The 16,838-nt window shown below is 42.9% G+C and overlaps 1 protein-coding gene across 1 annotated transcript in view; it reads right to left on the reverse strand.

The window, feature by feature from the left end:
- The window catches only part of LOC134984157 (zinc finger protein 850-like), a 184,747-nt gene that overhangs the window by 142,993 nt on the left and 24,916 nt on the right, over positions 1-16,838 (reverse strand). The window contains exon 2 of the mRNA XM_063949782.1: positions 10,448-12,165. Within this exon, the coding sequence (XP_063805852.1) occupies positions 10,448-12,165 (1,718 nt within the window). The remainder of the gene's footprint in view (positions 1-10,447; positions 12,166-16,838) is intronic.

The following is a 16,838-nucleotide window of genomic DNA, read 5'->3' on the forward strand; positions in this document are numbered from 1 at the left end:
AGTCACAGCTATGCACTACTACAGAATATGGAAAAGATACATGGAGTAGTGTCAGGAAAGGGGGTGGAATTCAAAAGAATTCCACCTGTATACACTTCTACGTTTCCTACAAGCTGGCTTGGAAGGAGGCCTAAGACTAGGTTCTTTGAAAGTTCAAATTTTCGTCTCTCTCTATTCTGTTTCAGCAACGTCTGGCATCCCTACAGGAAGTTTAGACATTCTTGCAGTGGGTTCTGAGGATACTACCTCCTTTCCATCCTCCCAGAGCACCGTGGGACTTGAACTTAGTACTAGAATATTTGAAATCAGCAGTTTTTCATACTTTTTTTTACAAAGGATGAAAAACTGCTGATTTCAAATATTCTAGTATTCTAGTATTCTAGCAGAATCGAAATATATCTCTTGGAAGGTCACTGTTTTACTAGCCTTAACTTCAGCAAGAAGGGTCTCTGAGATGGGAGCCCTATCGTGTAAGAGTCCTTTTCCATGAAGATAGGGCAGAACTCCATACCAGGGCAGAATTCCTCGCTAAGGTAGTTTCAGGGTTTCACGTGAATCAGCCCATCGTGGTCCAATCCTTTCAAGGATCTGCAGAAGGGGATGTGTCCTTGGGTGTGGTAAGAGCTCTATGGATTTACGTACAGGTTACGTCATCCATCAGGTCAGACCATTTGTTTGTCCTTTATGATGGTCCAAAGAAGGATTGGCCAGCATCTAAGCAGACTCTGGCCAGATGGATTCAGCTTACCATTAGACAAGCTTATATATCCTGTGGTAAACGGGTTCCGTTTCAGGTAGGTACCCATACTACCAAATTGGTGGGTGCCTCATGGGCGGCAGCCAGAAATGCCTCTACTATTTAGCTTTGCAGAGTGGCAATGTGGTCATCTGCACACCCATTCATGAGATTCTACAAGTTTGATACGTTTGTATCCAGAGATTCAAGGTTTGGACGATTAGTTTTGCAGGCCACGGACAGCACTCCCGCCCTTGGGAGTAGCTTTGGGATGTCCCCAAATGTCTAACCTGTTCCAGTGTCCCCTAGTGGATGAAAGAGAAAAGAGTATTTTGGTACTTACCAATAAATCCATTTCTCTGAATCTACTCGGGGACACTGGACGCCCGCCTCGGTGCTGTCAGCCTGCTGTGTTCTTGTTAATAAAACAGTTCATGCAAACAGTGTTAGATTCTTTTATGAAAGTTCTTGGTTGCCATTTGATTTGTTGTTACGGTAGGCTCCTCACCATAGTCTTGTAGTTTCCTGTCCTCTTCTCTCTGTCAAATTTTACAAACTAAGGGATGGGGGGCACAAAGGGGGAGGAGCCGGCTGTGCATAAAATTTCAAATTTTAGATTGTGCCTCACCTCCGGTCACTAACTTCACATCCCAACTGTCTAAGCTGTTCCAGTGTCCCCGAGTGGATTCAGAGACATGGATTTATCGGTAAGTACCAAAATCCTCTTATTTATTGATCATTATAAAAGGGCCAAAAGCAAAGCTTTTAAAAAATGAACCAAAGTTTTAGTTATTTTTCGATATAGATATTTTGTTACTACACAGTGATGACGAATCAATTGGATGGTGATATTGAAGTAGTATTCTCTGTTTTGGATATAAATCAGAGACATTTAGTTACTCTGATACTGCAGATATAAGATTTAAAGATAATTGGAATTCCACAGCAGGAAACTGTGAAAACATCCATTTATTTTGGGATCTACTTAAGCTCAGAAAAAGAGAGCAGGATTTTTATTTTCATGGTGTAACTCTGTCGGATTACCACCGTGAGGGAAAAATTCCACGTGGGTTCCGTGTAAAAAATGTACTGACAATTGGGAGATGGAAAAAGTGGATAGCAATCCTCAATAAATGCTCTTATGATTTAATGTTGGTGATAGAGGAGGTGACACGTGAATTAACATCAGTGAGGTCACAAATTGAGAGTTTTGAGGGATTGCATAAACCAGCTTTAACAACAGACCCTATAAATAATTGGTATGAAAATTTTCCTCCCAAATTGAGAAATATTGGAGAGAACTGATTGAGTACAAACGGAACAAACGTGAGAAAGTAAATAATGATTATACAACTAAACAAGAAGTACCCCTGGCTGTCCGGTGCACCCAGTAATAGGAGGTTCCAAAAGAAACAACCATTTAATAGACATGCATACCGCGAGCTTAAAAAAGAAAGTGTGGGTGTAGGAAATTGGCGCTGTAAGGGAGGTAGGGGAGTAAAGCTGATGGTTCAGCTGGGAGATTATGGTTTTAAATGAGCAAAAGGAATACTTATCTGAATGATTTCTCTGTAAGTTTCTGGACCTTTGGGGGGAGATATCTTTCCTCCAGGATCCGTGAGGTCATACGCAGTAGAGGTATGGAAAAAACAAATAAAGGATTTTTTGAGTTGAAAATCCTCAAAAAAATGTAAAGAAAAAATATATATGTATATATGCGTTTTGTGATGACTAGTACAAGATGTTTTCAGGTAAGATGATCGTACCTCACTTACACAAAGTGAGCGAGGTATACAGCATATAAAGGTTTCTTTTACATGCAAATGGGTGGCGTACCTAACTTACAATAAAGAATTGTGACATAAACACATCATGGTATCTTTGTATGCTGAGCTGCGTACCGGTACTCACTGAAAGATGCGTATTTCGTCTGCACATCAAGGTATCTTTATCCAAGGCGTGTTCTTATTAAGGCACCCATATATATAAAAAAGGGATTTATTGGATAAAAACAAAAGGGTTTACACACGTAAGGAATGTTGACCACAAGGAAGGAGAGCTGCCAGACAGGGGAACTTGTAGGACCATCAAAAGACAGATCCACCAGGCCTGGTACCAATAGGACTAAAAAAATATAAATGAATCTAGATGGTCGTACCTTTCCCCAGTCGTGCAGATGGCAATCCAAGTGACAAGGATCCTCTTTCCAGCCAACGCGTTTCGAGATAACTCTCTTTATCAAGGCTGGTTGTACATTCCAAATGGTGCATATTTATAATGAATGCAAGGGTTCTCTAATTGCGTCACTTCCGGTTCCGGACCTGACCGGAAGTGATGCAACGTCATTAAAATTTCTTCTTTTACTATATAAAAACATCTTAAATTTAATAACCAAGGTCCCTGGTAGTGGGGACTGTATGTCTGGTTGATACTGGGAGTATAGTGGAGGTGTGCGCTGTCAAAGAGAAAGTATGTTTTCGTCCGCGACCGGAAGTCGCCGCCGGGGTTTGTGGGAAAAGTAGTTTCTAAGTTCCCCATCAGGCCGCGACCGGAAGTTGCCGCCGGGCATTGTGCGGAAGTGTGCTGGGAGTATAGTCGAGGTGTACGCTTTCAGGGAAAATGTATGTTTGCGTTCGCGACCGGAAGTCGCCGCCGGGACTTATGGGAAATGTAGTCTCTAAATTCCCCGTCGGGCCACGACCGGAAGTTACCGCCGGGCATTATGGGGGATGTAGTGTCTTAAATGCCGGAAATTCCGTCATAATCTGGATCCATAGTGCGGCCAAAAGGTGTTTACAGGCTGCAGCTGTGCATGAAAGGAAGTCTCTTAGCCGGAAATGCCTCCAGGATTTGTGGGAGATGTAGTCTTTAGATGGAAGGCTCTATCCAACGCTGTCACTAAGTTTCTCTTTTTCTTAGGAGATATAGCGGACAGCCATTCAGCCAATAGTGGCCCTTGTGATTTATGGAAGATGTAGTCTTGATAGTGGTTTTTGTTTGATGATATGAATAAATTATTTTCTCTGTTGTGATGAGTCTTCTTGACAGTAAATTAATAATGAACTGTGAAAAAAGTGAATAAATTAGAAAAAGGGAAAAAAAGTAAAAAAAAAAATTTTTTACAACATGAAAAACACAATGATTAAATTGGAATTGGTTTCATGAGGTAGTTTAAAGGAACCATTTTAATTCAAAGTCATGGTCATGGCATACCGCGACACTGATTCATCTACAGAAGGCCCAGCATTAGCTAGTGAGGCAGACAATCAAGAATCTACCTCAGGTCTCCCCCCTTTAAGCACCAGACCACAGCTTGCAGACCCAAGCGGTGCTACATGAGGCGGGCGAGGCAGAACCAAAGGTCGCGGCACAGGTCGTCCATATCGCCAGATACAGAAGTTATATTCAATCTTTATGGAAGTAATATTCAATCTTTCTGATAGAATACTCACCCCTTTAGAGGTGAAGGTATTATCAAAGGGACTAAATTTTGTTCCTACAAATAAATGGAACCCGTTTGAATGGAAGGTGGAACAGTATAAATTAGAAAGTCAACTACGGCTGAAATAATTTTTTTATTCTAACAAACCTCAAGGTATTCCTACCAAGGACATTCCTATGATACTAAAGAAGAAATCTAAGTTTGACCCTGCCTCACAGAACACATCCAGTAAAACCTTTTGTAGGACGTTAGATTCTCAGGTTCAGGCAGCAACTAAGCAGAATACATCTATTAGATCGAAATTGACAAAAGAAGAATGGGAAGCATTGCACTGTTTAAGCAAGTATGAAGATGTGGTACTTCGCTCTGCCGACAAGGGCGGAGCAATTGTAGTGCAAAACACGAGTGATTATATTGATGAATTGAATCGACAACTCAGGGACAGTGACACATATCGGAAATTGTCTTCAGATCCGACAGGAGAATTTAAAAAGGAATTGGATGGAGTGTTGAAACAAGCATTCAATTCTACTATTATTTCACAATCTATATTTGATGCTTTGTAGACGGCATACCCTGTTGTGCCGTTGTTATATTCACTGCCGAAGATTCATAAAGATAATCAGCATCCTCCTGCTAGACCAATAATATCAGCTAGAGGCTCTTTATAGCAAAATGTCTCTATCTTATGTGATTATTACCTGCAGCCATGTGTTCAAGCACAATCTACTTACCTGAAGGACACAACTGCATTACTGAACAAGTTATCTGAGATGGAAAGTGTACCTGATAATTGCTTATTGGCAGTTATCGATGTTAAAGGTTTATACACGTGTATACCTCATTCAGATGGTCTGACTTCGCTCAGGACACTGATTGAGGGTAATATACTGTATGAAGGTCCGAATGGGGATTTTTTCCCTGCACCTACTACAGCTAATTATGCAACGGAATAACTTTTTGTTTAATAGAGGTTACTATGTTCAACTCCAGGGCTGTACTATGGGAACCAATGTGTCCCCGGCATTTGCGAATAGTTATATGTTCACAGTGGTGGAAGAGTTGTTCCTTAAAAATATTGAAGTTCAATCTAAGGTACTTATGTATCAATGATATATAGATGACCTACTCCTACTGCAGACAGGCACCAGGGAAGATCTAGAATTGTTACTTATATCACATAACCAGTCATCTTCACCTGTAAAATTTACATACTTGATGGATCCTATCAGTGTAAATGATTTGGATGTCCATATAGAAATTTTGCACGGGAAAATGTGTACGGATATGTTTGTGAAAGACACAGATTGTGATAATCTGTTGGTGGCTTGGAGCCATCGTCCCATTTCCCTATGTAGAGGATTGTGGTATTCCCAGACGTTGCGCATAGTAAGTGATGAGTTTAAATTAGCAGCGCCACTGGATGTTGCTGTTAGTAAATTCCTGGGGAGAGGATACAGGTTAAACGATTTGAAGGGTCTCAAATAAAAGGTGATGAATATTCCACGTATTAGCACGTTAAAATCAAACAAATCTGCTGTTAAAAAACAAGAGAGATTAATATGGGTTATCAGGTTTAATACACAAAGTAATAAAATGAATGGGATAAGTAAAACATTCTGGCCCGTAATACAGACAGATAAAGCTTTGAGTGGATTGTGTAAAGTACAGCTAATGCCAACATATAAACGGGGGAATAATATAAGAGATTATGTAGTTAAGACTAACATAAATGCTCCAACTACAATTTGCTAGAAACATCTTTTGTTGCTGTACTTTCCTATCTACTCAAAAGCCTGGAAGCTTTCGGGGCCTAGGATGTATTACATGCAGCCATATGTTGGTGGGAGATATGTTCTGTCCCCCTCATTCAGGGAAAAAATATACAATTAGATACACCAAAAAATATGTGGTGTATTTATTGTGTTGCTCGTGCGGACTTCATTACGCCGGTAAAACAGAATGTATGATGAAGGAACGCATGGCGGGGAATAGACATGCGATTAGATCTTCATTGAACACGGGGCCACAGTGACCAGCCAGTGACCTGGCACTTTCTTAATGCTAAACTCTCCATAGCGGTGTTGAGACACCGGATTATTGATTACATCCCACCTCTGGAGAGGGGTGGAGACAGGGGTTTACTATTAGGTAACGCAGAAGGTAAGCGGATTTTCACACTAGATACCCTCTCTCCGAGGGGACGTAACGAGCAATCGGGATTATCATGTTTTCTGTAATAAAGTGGACATAGTGTCTATAGGATTCCCTTGATATTGCTTTTGCTGATCTATTTAGATGCTAGGAATGTGATATTATATAATCAGCTTATATTGTCTTTAGTCACTTTTTTGGATTGATTATAAATAGAATATGACACAATAGTGAGGTGTCATGAATAAGATAAATGTAGTCATAGGATGGATAGTACAAAATGCGCCTGTCCCATATGCTGGGTGTGGGTTGGTCTATTTTGTGCTTTACTTTGTCTACTGTTTTTAATCAATCAGCTATTTGTTATATGTAATAACATTTTGTATAATGTAGAGATGAGCGGGTTCGGTTTTACTCGGTTCTTAACACCAGAATTATCGCAAGTTCTTTTTTTCTGGATTTGGGTACCGAGTAAAACCGAATCCGCTCATCTCTGTTATAACAATGGGTGCTCTGGTCCCACCCTCCAGTGACGATGATGCCGACGCCAGACTCCTAGCGATGACGTCAGATTTTACGGAGCGGGAGGCGGCGGGCGGTGTGCGCCGTGGAGGGGAGGACAGAGGTATTTAGGTGAGTGAAATGTATTGTGTTGTATCGTCCTGATGAAAAAGTTCAATGAACTCTGAAACGTTGGCTTAAAGACATGGTGTGGTCTATTCTCCTGAAGTGCCGGAGTGCCGCCGAAGGGGTAACAGTAATATTTAAATATTGCAATATTTTTGGATCTCCCTTCCTGGGGAGGAAAACAAATCTAAAACCAAATTAGTAATTAGATATCCTGGGTTAGAATAATAACATACAGATGGAGCCAGCGTTATCTTAGCTGGCCCAGGCGTGACTACGCGATCCATCCACCTAGTCATGCCAGGAGTGCACAGAGACGCTCCCATTCAGACCGACTCTGTCCAGGAGCGCGGATGGAGACCCTCTCCATTCAAGTGAATGTGGCTTATCTCCGTCCAGGCGCATATCCCATCCAGACAGAGATGCTCACAGTGACTAGGTGCGCTTAGTCACACAAAGAGCCAAGATAACTGAGGCTCCATCTCTAGTACACATCAGCAACAGCCATGTAAGCAGTAGGTCATGTGACATGTAAGCAGTAGGTCATGTGACATGTAAGTGGGTGACATGATTATCCCAATTATCCCAATAAGACCCCGTGTACTGACTATCACCATATTATAGTGACTGTGGCTGATACACATACTAGATTATAGAACTGTCCTTTCTATATACTGTGTATAAGTAATAGTTTGGGGATTTAGACTTTGTAGCTTTATTTGGAAGTGAGAGTGAAGCCGGTCTCTGAGTTCTTTACACCTGGGAGAGGATTGCGCACCTCTTATATCCGATTGCTGCACCAACACGAACGTGACACAGCCAGGACCCCACAGGGGACTGTGCTGACTTGTATATCTGTGTGCGACTTGTGCTGTGCTACGTATATAGGGGAATCCAATTAGCCTGATTCACCCCCTTCACCCGGCCTGCCGAATTCACCTAAAAGTGCCCAATACCTGTCGGCCAGCGAGCACTTTTTTTTCAGCGAGATCCCCGCCTACATAAAGTGCAGCGGAGTCACAGAGCAAATCCATCCTGCAGCGAATATGATTCCCCTAGAGACTCAGTCGCACACATATACAAGTGTCACATTACTCAGCAGAGTCTCCTGGTGCGTCTCTACTCTGCATAAGCCACCTGATACCAGCAGAGTTGTACGAGACCTGTCAGCTCACTCACGCCAGGCTTCTCCCACTGTGTGGCATATTGAGGCTGGCTGTATGAGGACACATCTGTAATAGCCTCTAATGCTTATTATCTTTCCATAATTACATATAGCGTATAGCTTGGGCGTCACACACAGTGCAGATACAGCATTCAGTCTTACACATAATTATATGTATCTATAACAGCTATAGGGGCTTATATAATAGCCTGCAAGATGCAGACGTGGGAGCAATTTGTATTTCATACACAGATAAAGAACACAATAGTGTAATATTGTAGGGAGGATTCACACCCCACGTGTCCAAACAGTAATAGCAGGATAGTGTCCACGTCCCTCTCACAGTCCAGATAGTCCCACTTCCATTCTACCACCTGAATGTGACGGACAGTGACTGCCATACAAGCTCTTACACGTATGCTTATACGAAACAGAATGATGTAAACTCATATAGGTCACATAATCTTCTGGGGTCCACTCCGGGATTAGACATATAAGGGCGGAATTACTCAGACGGGAATATAAAACAGAAAAAAAGCTATAATGCAATAATTAGATGCAAACAAAAGCTTTTATTATGGAATCATACAGAGGAGTATCCGCACCATATAGATGTAACATACAACAAACCACCGCAGATGGAACCCGGGTGACTCTAATGCACATGGTAATGTATATATATATAGGATCTTGTATCCCACAACACTCCTGATTAAGATGATCAGATGAGATAAGAATGGGAAACTAGAAGTGGAAACGCGTTCCTATGGCCGCCATATTGTCGTGCAGCAATATAGATAGTACAACCTGGCATTACACAATCACACAAAGCACAAGATACAAAATAAACAACAGAACAAAGAACTAAGCATGTGGGATATATGTAAGAACTAGAGGAGCATTAATGAAATGAGTAACAGGTCAGTCATCAGCCTGCTTGTGAAGGGCTCTAGGGTGGAGGCCTCTTGGACTGTGCGAGGCAGCAAGTTCCATGGCCAGGGCTACAAAGATAAAATTTTGACCCCCAAATGCATTATGGGAGTTTCCTGGTACTGCTGGTAACAGTCCTTTCTCTGCAGCAATAAACAAGTGAGGCAGTAGGGAGGCAGAAGCAGCTTCTGGTACCTTGGACGATGTAATGTTGGGCTGGGAAGGTCAGTTAGCCAATTATTAAATAGATTTTCCATCTTACAGGCAGCCGGTGGAGGGAATAGAGAATGGGTGTTATGTGGCAGGAACGGGCTGGTTAGGTAACAGCCTGGCTGCTGCATTCTGTACAAGCTACAAGCGGTGTAATTCTTTTGCTGGGAGACCCAGGTAGAGGACATTGCAGTAGTCTGTGTGAGAGGATACAAATGCATGTATGGCTGTAGGCAGGTCTTCTGAGGGTATCAAGAGCTCGATTCTGGCTATGGTCCTCAGATGGAAGAACGAAGATTTGAATGTGGCGGATACCCGATGTCTGTGTCAGCCACAATCCAGGACCACACAAAGTTTCCGCAGTCAGCATTTTGTCACTCAAAAGCATAAGTCATGATGGTTGGTAAAGCTGTAGTCTTGTCCTTTGTTTGTGAACTTCTATTACGTATCACTAAGACTGAGTCACAGCCAACTGGCATCATCCACCCCTGGAGCTCAGCTAGACAACCATTTAGGATGGGATGTAGTTAATATCCCGACATTCAGAATCCCGACAGCCGGGAATGCCGACAGCACTCACCACAGCTATTCTCACTCGTGGGTGTCCACGACACCCATAGAGTGGGAATAACACCTGTGGTGAACACAATGAGCCACCGCGCCTGCAGCATAGCGAGAACAGTGAGCCCGCAAGGGAACTCTTTGCACTCACCCCACTGCTGGTATATTGACAGCCAGCATTCTGTCCACCGGGATAGCATTACCATCCCATTTAGTATTGGTGTTGGGTTCTCAGTACATGGAGCAAAAGACAAGTCATCTGCACAGAAGTGGTAGGCCAGGTCATGTATATTGCAAAAAGTATAGGAGATAGGATTGATCCTTGAGGAACAATGCATGGCAATGATGATTATACTCAAGAAGATTAAAATGGTTCCTCACTTGGGTAATGTCTAATGTGTTCAACAAGATCTGATTTATTTCCCACACTCAGGGAATGGAAACGGCTTCTCACCTGTGAGTTCTCTGATGTTTAACAAGATGGGCTTTACTTAAAAAACATTTCCCACACTCAGAACATGGAAATGTCTTCTCACCTGTATGAGTTCTCTGATGTTTAATCATATTTGAGCTCTGTGTAAAACATTTCCCACACTCATGAGCATGCAAATGGCATCTCAACTGTGTGAGTTCTCTGATGTCTAACAAGATGTGATTTACTTGAAAAACATTTCCCACACTCTGAGCATGCAAATGGCCTCTCACCTGTGTGAGTTCTCTGATGTGTAACAAGATTTAATTTATTTAAAAAACATTTCCCACACTCAGGACATGGATATGGCCTCTCACCTGTGTGTCTTCTCTGATGTTTAACAAGATTTGATTTCAGTGTAAAACATTTCTCACACTCAGAACATGAAAATGGCTTCTCACCTGTGTGACTTCTCTGATGTGAAACTAGATGTGCTTTACTAAAAAAATATTTCCCACACTCAGAACAGGAAAATGGCTTCTCACCTGTGTGACTTCTCTGATGTGTAATAAGATTCGATTTAAATAAAAAACATTTCCCACACTCAGAACAGGAAAATGGCTTCTCACCTGTGTGAGTTCTCTGATGTGAAACTAGATGTGCTTTACGAAAAAAATATTTCCCACACTCAGAACAGAAAAATGGCTTCTCACCTGTGTGACTTCTCTGATGTGAAACTAGATGTGCTTTACTAAAAAAATATTTCCCACACTCAGAACAGGAAAATGGCTTCTCACCTGTGTGACTTCTCTGATGTGTAATAAGATTCGATTTATTTAAAAAACATTTCCCACACTCAGAGCATGAAAACAGCTTTTCACCTGTGTGACTTCTCTGATGTTTAACAAGACAGACTTTACGTAAAAAACATTTTCCACACTCAGAACAGGAAAATGGCTTCTCACCTGTATGAGTTCTCTGATGTTTAATCATATTTGAGCTCTGTGTAAAACATTTCCCACACTCTGAGCATGCAAATGGCATCTCAACTGTGTGAGTTCTCTGATGTCTAACAAGATGTGATTTACTTGAAAAACATTTCCCACACTCTGAGCATGCAAATGGCCTCTCACCTGTGTGAGTTCTCTGATGCGCAACAAGATTTGATTTATTTAAAAAACATTTCCCACACTCTGAGCATGCAAATGGCCTCTCACCTGTGTGACTTCTCTGATGTTTAACAAGATTTGATTTCAGTGTAAAACATTCCTCACACTCAGAACATGGAAATGGCTTCTCACCTGTGTGACTTCTCTGATGTGTAACAAGATTTGATTTCCGTGTAAAAAATTTGCCACACTCAGAACATGGAAATGGCTTCTCACCTGTGTGACTTCTCTGATGTTTAACAAGATTTGATTTCAGTGTAAAACATTCCTCACACTCAGAACATGGAAATGGCTTCTCACCTGTGTGACTTCTCTGATGTGTAACAAGATTTGATTTCCGTGTAAAAAATTTGCCACACTCAGAACATGGAAATGGCTTCTCACCTGTGTGACTTCTCTGATGTGAAACAAGAGCTGATTTGCATGTAAAACATTTCTCACACTCAGAACATGGAAATGGCCTCTCACCTGTCTTAGCAGGCTGATGGGTAATAAGCTTTGTGGGCTGCGTAAAACATTTGGAATCTATAGAACAGGTAAACACTGAATCTACTGTCAGAGCTGTAACAGATGCACCAACATCAGAGTGATCAGGAGAACATTTCCCAGGATCAGAGGGATCAGCTGATAGAGCTGGATGTATAATTGGGGTAATGGGGTTATCTCCTGGAGAATCCTGTATTCTGTCATTATCTTTTATGTCACAATCCGGGGATAACATTAGATGTCCTTCTGAGATATTCCTGCTTGTGTGTCCATCTGCTGGAAATAAAATACATTATGGAAATTCAAATTGGCAAATAATTATAAAATGAGTAGACAAGACCCAGGATGTCATAGGGTACAATTGATAACACTGTAACTCGTACTATAGTGCTGGGTTTGCTTTAATGTTTAAAAAAAAAAAAGACTAAAATGCTTGGACTGGAGCTTGATCAACGCTGAAAGCTCATGTGGGATTACTAGAGGTGACATGGACGCTGATGTGGGATTACTAGAGGTGACATGGACGCTGATGTGGGATTACTAGAGGTGACATGGACGCTCATGTGGGATTACTAGAGGTGACATGGACACTCATGTGGGATTACCAGAGGTGACACGGACACTCATGTGGGATTACTAGAGGTGACACGGACGTTCATGTGGAATTACTAGAGGTGACATGGATGCTCATGTGGGATTACTAGAGGTGACATGGACGCTCATGTGGGATTACTAGAGGTGACATGGGCGCTCATGTGGGATTACTAGAGGTGACATGAGCGCTCTTTTGGGATTACTAGTGGTGACATGGACGCTCATGTGGGATTACTAGAGGTGACATGGACATTGCTATAATAAAATACCAAAGAGAAAGTGTTCTCCTGTTTGCGCACTAATAAATAATATATAACCTTTATTTAGTACAGTAAAGTATGTAAGATAAATCAGTGATACATTAAACAGAAAGATAAGTATATAAAGAGGTGAATAAAGTAATAAAAACAAATCCAAGTGTGTTTGTTGTTAGAAATCAGCATGTATATTATATTGGGTGTTAATTGATTCAGTGTTGGTAATTCTGTTCAGTAATAAATTACACTCAATAAATCTTATTCATACCAGGTCTGGCTAAATTACACGTTATATTCTATTGTGGCAGAGTTTCCTCCAGCGGTAATCGCAATGTAACGTCATATGTATAAACACTTCATGGGGGGAATTCAGTTGATCATAAAATCTCCCTATCTGTTACGCACACCAGTGCTAACAGGAGTATACCGGTGTATGAACAGAGAGGGATGCGAAGCAAACGAACTCACAGACAGTATAACATAACAAAAGAACCCCAGCAGGTTAAACAACTGACTCCAGTCTTACTGCTAGGTCCGGATTGGCAGAATGAAGTCCCGAATCCCAAGGCCTATTCGCAGTAAGCAACAAGTAAATACAAAGTCACACAGTACTAGCTAACTCTCTGGAACTGACTAACAAACAAAGATTCAGCAGCATTTGCCTAGCCTGAGAGGATGGTTTATATAGCAGGTGCTGTCCACGCCCCACTCAGACCTCACAGACTGTGAGCACAAAACCAGCGCCGGATTCCCTGCCGTGCACAGAGCCTGTAACCACTACACAGTAAAAACCCGGACCGGAGTATCAGGTGCGCAGGTAAGCAATGTAGCAAGGCAATGAGGAAGGCTAGTCAGATGCTTGGCTGCACTGGGAGAGGAATCAGCAGCAGAAAGAAAGAAGTAATAATGCCACTGTATAGGTCATTGGTACGGCCTCATCTAGAATACTGTATTCAGTTCTGGAGGCCATATCTTCAAAAGGATATTAATACATTAGAAACAGTACATAGGAGGGCAACTAAAATGGTGCATGGCCTACATCACAAAACATACCCAGAAAGACTAAGAAATCTCAATATGTATAGTTTGGAGCAGAGAAGGGAAAGGGAGGACATGATAGAAACTTTCAAATATATGAAGGGTTTTAACAAAGTCCAGGAGGGAAACATTCTCCAAATGAAGAGAAGCAATAGGACACGAGGATATGCACTGAGACTGGAGGGGGGGAGGTTCAGGGGAAATTTGCGGAAAAATTATTTCACAGAAAGGGTAGTGGACAAGTGGAATAGCCTCCCATCAGAGGTGGTAGAGGCTAAAACAGTAGAGCAATTTAAACATGCATGGGATAGACATAAGGATATCCTTACAAAGAAATAAGGATCAAATAAGGTTAGTGATAAAAAAAAAATAATATAAAAAAAAAGGGGCAGACTAGATGGGCCAAGTGGTTCTTATCTGCCGACAAATTCTATGTTTCTATGTTTCTTGCGCTCAGGTTACTTCGCTAACACTTGCCTCCCGGTTGCCATGGCGACGTGGCAGCACAGAGCAGGAGATCCTAACAGTACCCCCCCTCTGACAAGGGGTCAAAGAACCCCTACCACCAGGTTTATCGGGGAACTGCGAGAAGAAAGAGCGTATCAGTCTGGGGGCATGAAGATCACAACTGCGCACCCACGACCGCTCCTCCGGGCCATACCCCTTCCAGTGCACCAAAAATGACAGCCAACCCCGAACCATCTTGGAGTCAAGAACCCTTTCAACCACAAACTCCCTCTGACCCCGTATCAGAAGAGGAGAAGGTCTTCCACTGGAAGAAGGATTACTAACCGCCAGTTTTAAAAGGGAACAATGAAATGTTTTATTGATACCCAATGAACGGGGCAGATCTAACTGAAATGCCACCAGATTGATAACCCTGGTGATCTTATAAGGGCCGATGAACCGGGGGCCTAACTTATGAGATGGCTGTCTTAACTTCAAATTCTTGGTGGACAACCAGACGAAGTCTCCTAATTTGAAGCTCCAGGGTCTTCTCCGCTTATCAAAAACCCTTTTGGTCACTAATGACACAGACACAAGGGCTTTCTTCACTTTCCTCCAAATAACCCTAAGAGCCGAAACCACAGAGGAACCACCAGGCGTGGAATCCAGGGGGTCAAAAGAATTGGCCTTAGGATGATGCCCATACACACAAAGGAAGGGAGAGATCCCTGTAGCAGAGTGAGCCGCATTGTTATAGGCAAACTCCGCCATGGACAGATGAGCAACCCAGTCAGTATGACACTTGGAAACATAACATCTGAGGAACTGCTCCAAGGACTGGTTCACCCTCTCAGTCTGCCCATTAGACGGTGGATGGTAGCCTGACGACAAGCTCACAGAAATCTGGAGATCAGAACAAAATGCCCTCCAGAATTTGGCCACAAACTGGGATCCACGGTCAGAGACCACATCAAGTGGCAACCCGTGGAGGCGCACAACATGCTGCATAAATAACTCAGACAGGCATCTGGCCGATGGCAACCCAACCAGTAGAACGAAATGCGCCATCTTCGAAAACCTGTCAACGACAACCCAAATGGCTGTCATCCCCGAGGATTTGGGCAAGTCCACCACAAAATCCATGGAAATGTGGGTCCATGGCTTAGATGGAATAGAGAGTGGATGTAATGGGCCGACAGGAACCCCTCTAGGAGTTTTATTTCGGGCACAAACGTCACATGCCCGAACCCACTGATCCACATCCCTAGCCACCGAGGGCCACCACACCGCCCTAGACAGCAACTTCCGAGTTCTGGCAATACCCGGATGCCCTGCCGACCTCTTGGCATGGAATTCCAGGAACACTCGCTGTCTTAACCTAGGAGGCACAAACAAGAGACCTACCGGAAGGTCTGGAGGAGCCTGCTCCTGTGCTCTAAGGACTAATGACAAGAGGTCCTGGGTAATACCCACTTTAAATACATGATGGAGACACAATGGGCAATGGCTCCTCGGTGGTCTCTTGGACTGGAGCAAAACTCTGCGAGAGCGCATCAGCCTTGATGTTTTTTGACCCAGGGCGATATGTTATCAAAAAATTAAAGCAAACAAAAAACAAAGCCCATCGTGCCTGCCTGGCATTGAGCCGCTTCGCTGACTCTAAATATGCCAGATTCTTATGGTCGGTGAGCATTGAGACCACAAACTTAGCCCCCTCAAGTCAGTGTCTCCACTCCCCGAGTGCATCCTTTATAGCCAACAATTCCCGGTTACCCACATCATAATTCATCTCGGCAGACGAAAATTTACGGGAAAAGTAAGCACAGGGATGAAGGTGATTATCAGACACCCCCATCTGAGAGAGCACTGCCCCAATACCTATCTCAGAGGCATCCACTTCCACCACAAAAGGACGCTCTGGATCTGGGTGTCGCAGCACCTTGGCCGAGAGAAATGCCCTTTTGAGACGGGCAAAGGCCGCTTTGGTCTCACAAGACCAGTGAGCAACATACGCCCCTTTCTTAGTGAGTGCCACCAAGGGGGCCACTATAGATGAAAATCCAGCGATAAACCGTTTATAAAAATTCGCAAAGCCCAGAAAACGCTGAAGCGCCTTCAAACTAGTGGGCTGCACCCAATCCAGGACTGCCTATACCTCAGAACCCTCCATTTGGAAACCTTCTGAGGAGATAATATACCCTAGAAATGCGATTTGCTGGACTTCAAATTCGCACTTCTCCAGCTTCGCCCCAAGCTGGTGGTCTCTGAGTTTCTGGAGGACTAAGCGTACATGCTTCCAATGTTCCTCCAGGGAATGGGAGAAGATTAGGATGTCATCTAGATAAGCAACTAAGAATCTATCCAAATATTCCCTGAGCACAATTCCTGGAAGACTGCCGGGGCATTAGAGAGCCCAAAAGGCATCGCCAAATATTCATAATGCCCTGAGTGGGTATTAAAGGCAGTCTTCCATTCATCCCCCTCTCTTATTCGGATTAGATTGTAAGCACCGCATAGGTCAATCTTAGAAAAAATGGTGGCAGTACAAAGCTGGTCAAACAAAACCGAAATGAGAGGCAGTGGGTACGAGTTTTTAATCGTAATACAGTT

This window comes from Pseudophryne corroboree (genome assembly GCF_028390025.1).
Source record: "Pseudophryne corroboree isolate aPseCor3 chromosome 3 unlocalized genomic scaffold, aPseCor3.hap2 SUPER_3_unloc_39, whole genome shotgun sequence".
NCBI lineage: Eukaryota > Metazoa > Chordata > Amphibia > Anura > Myobatrachidae > Pseudophryne > Pseudophryne corroboree.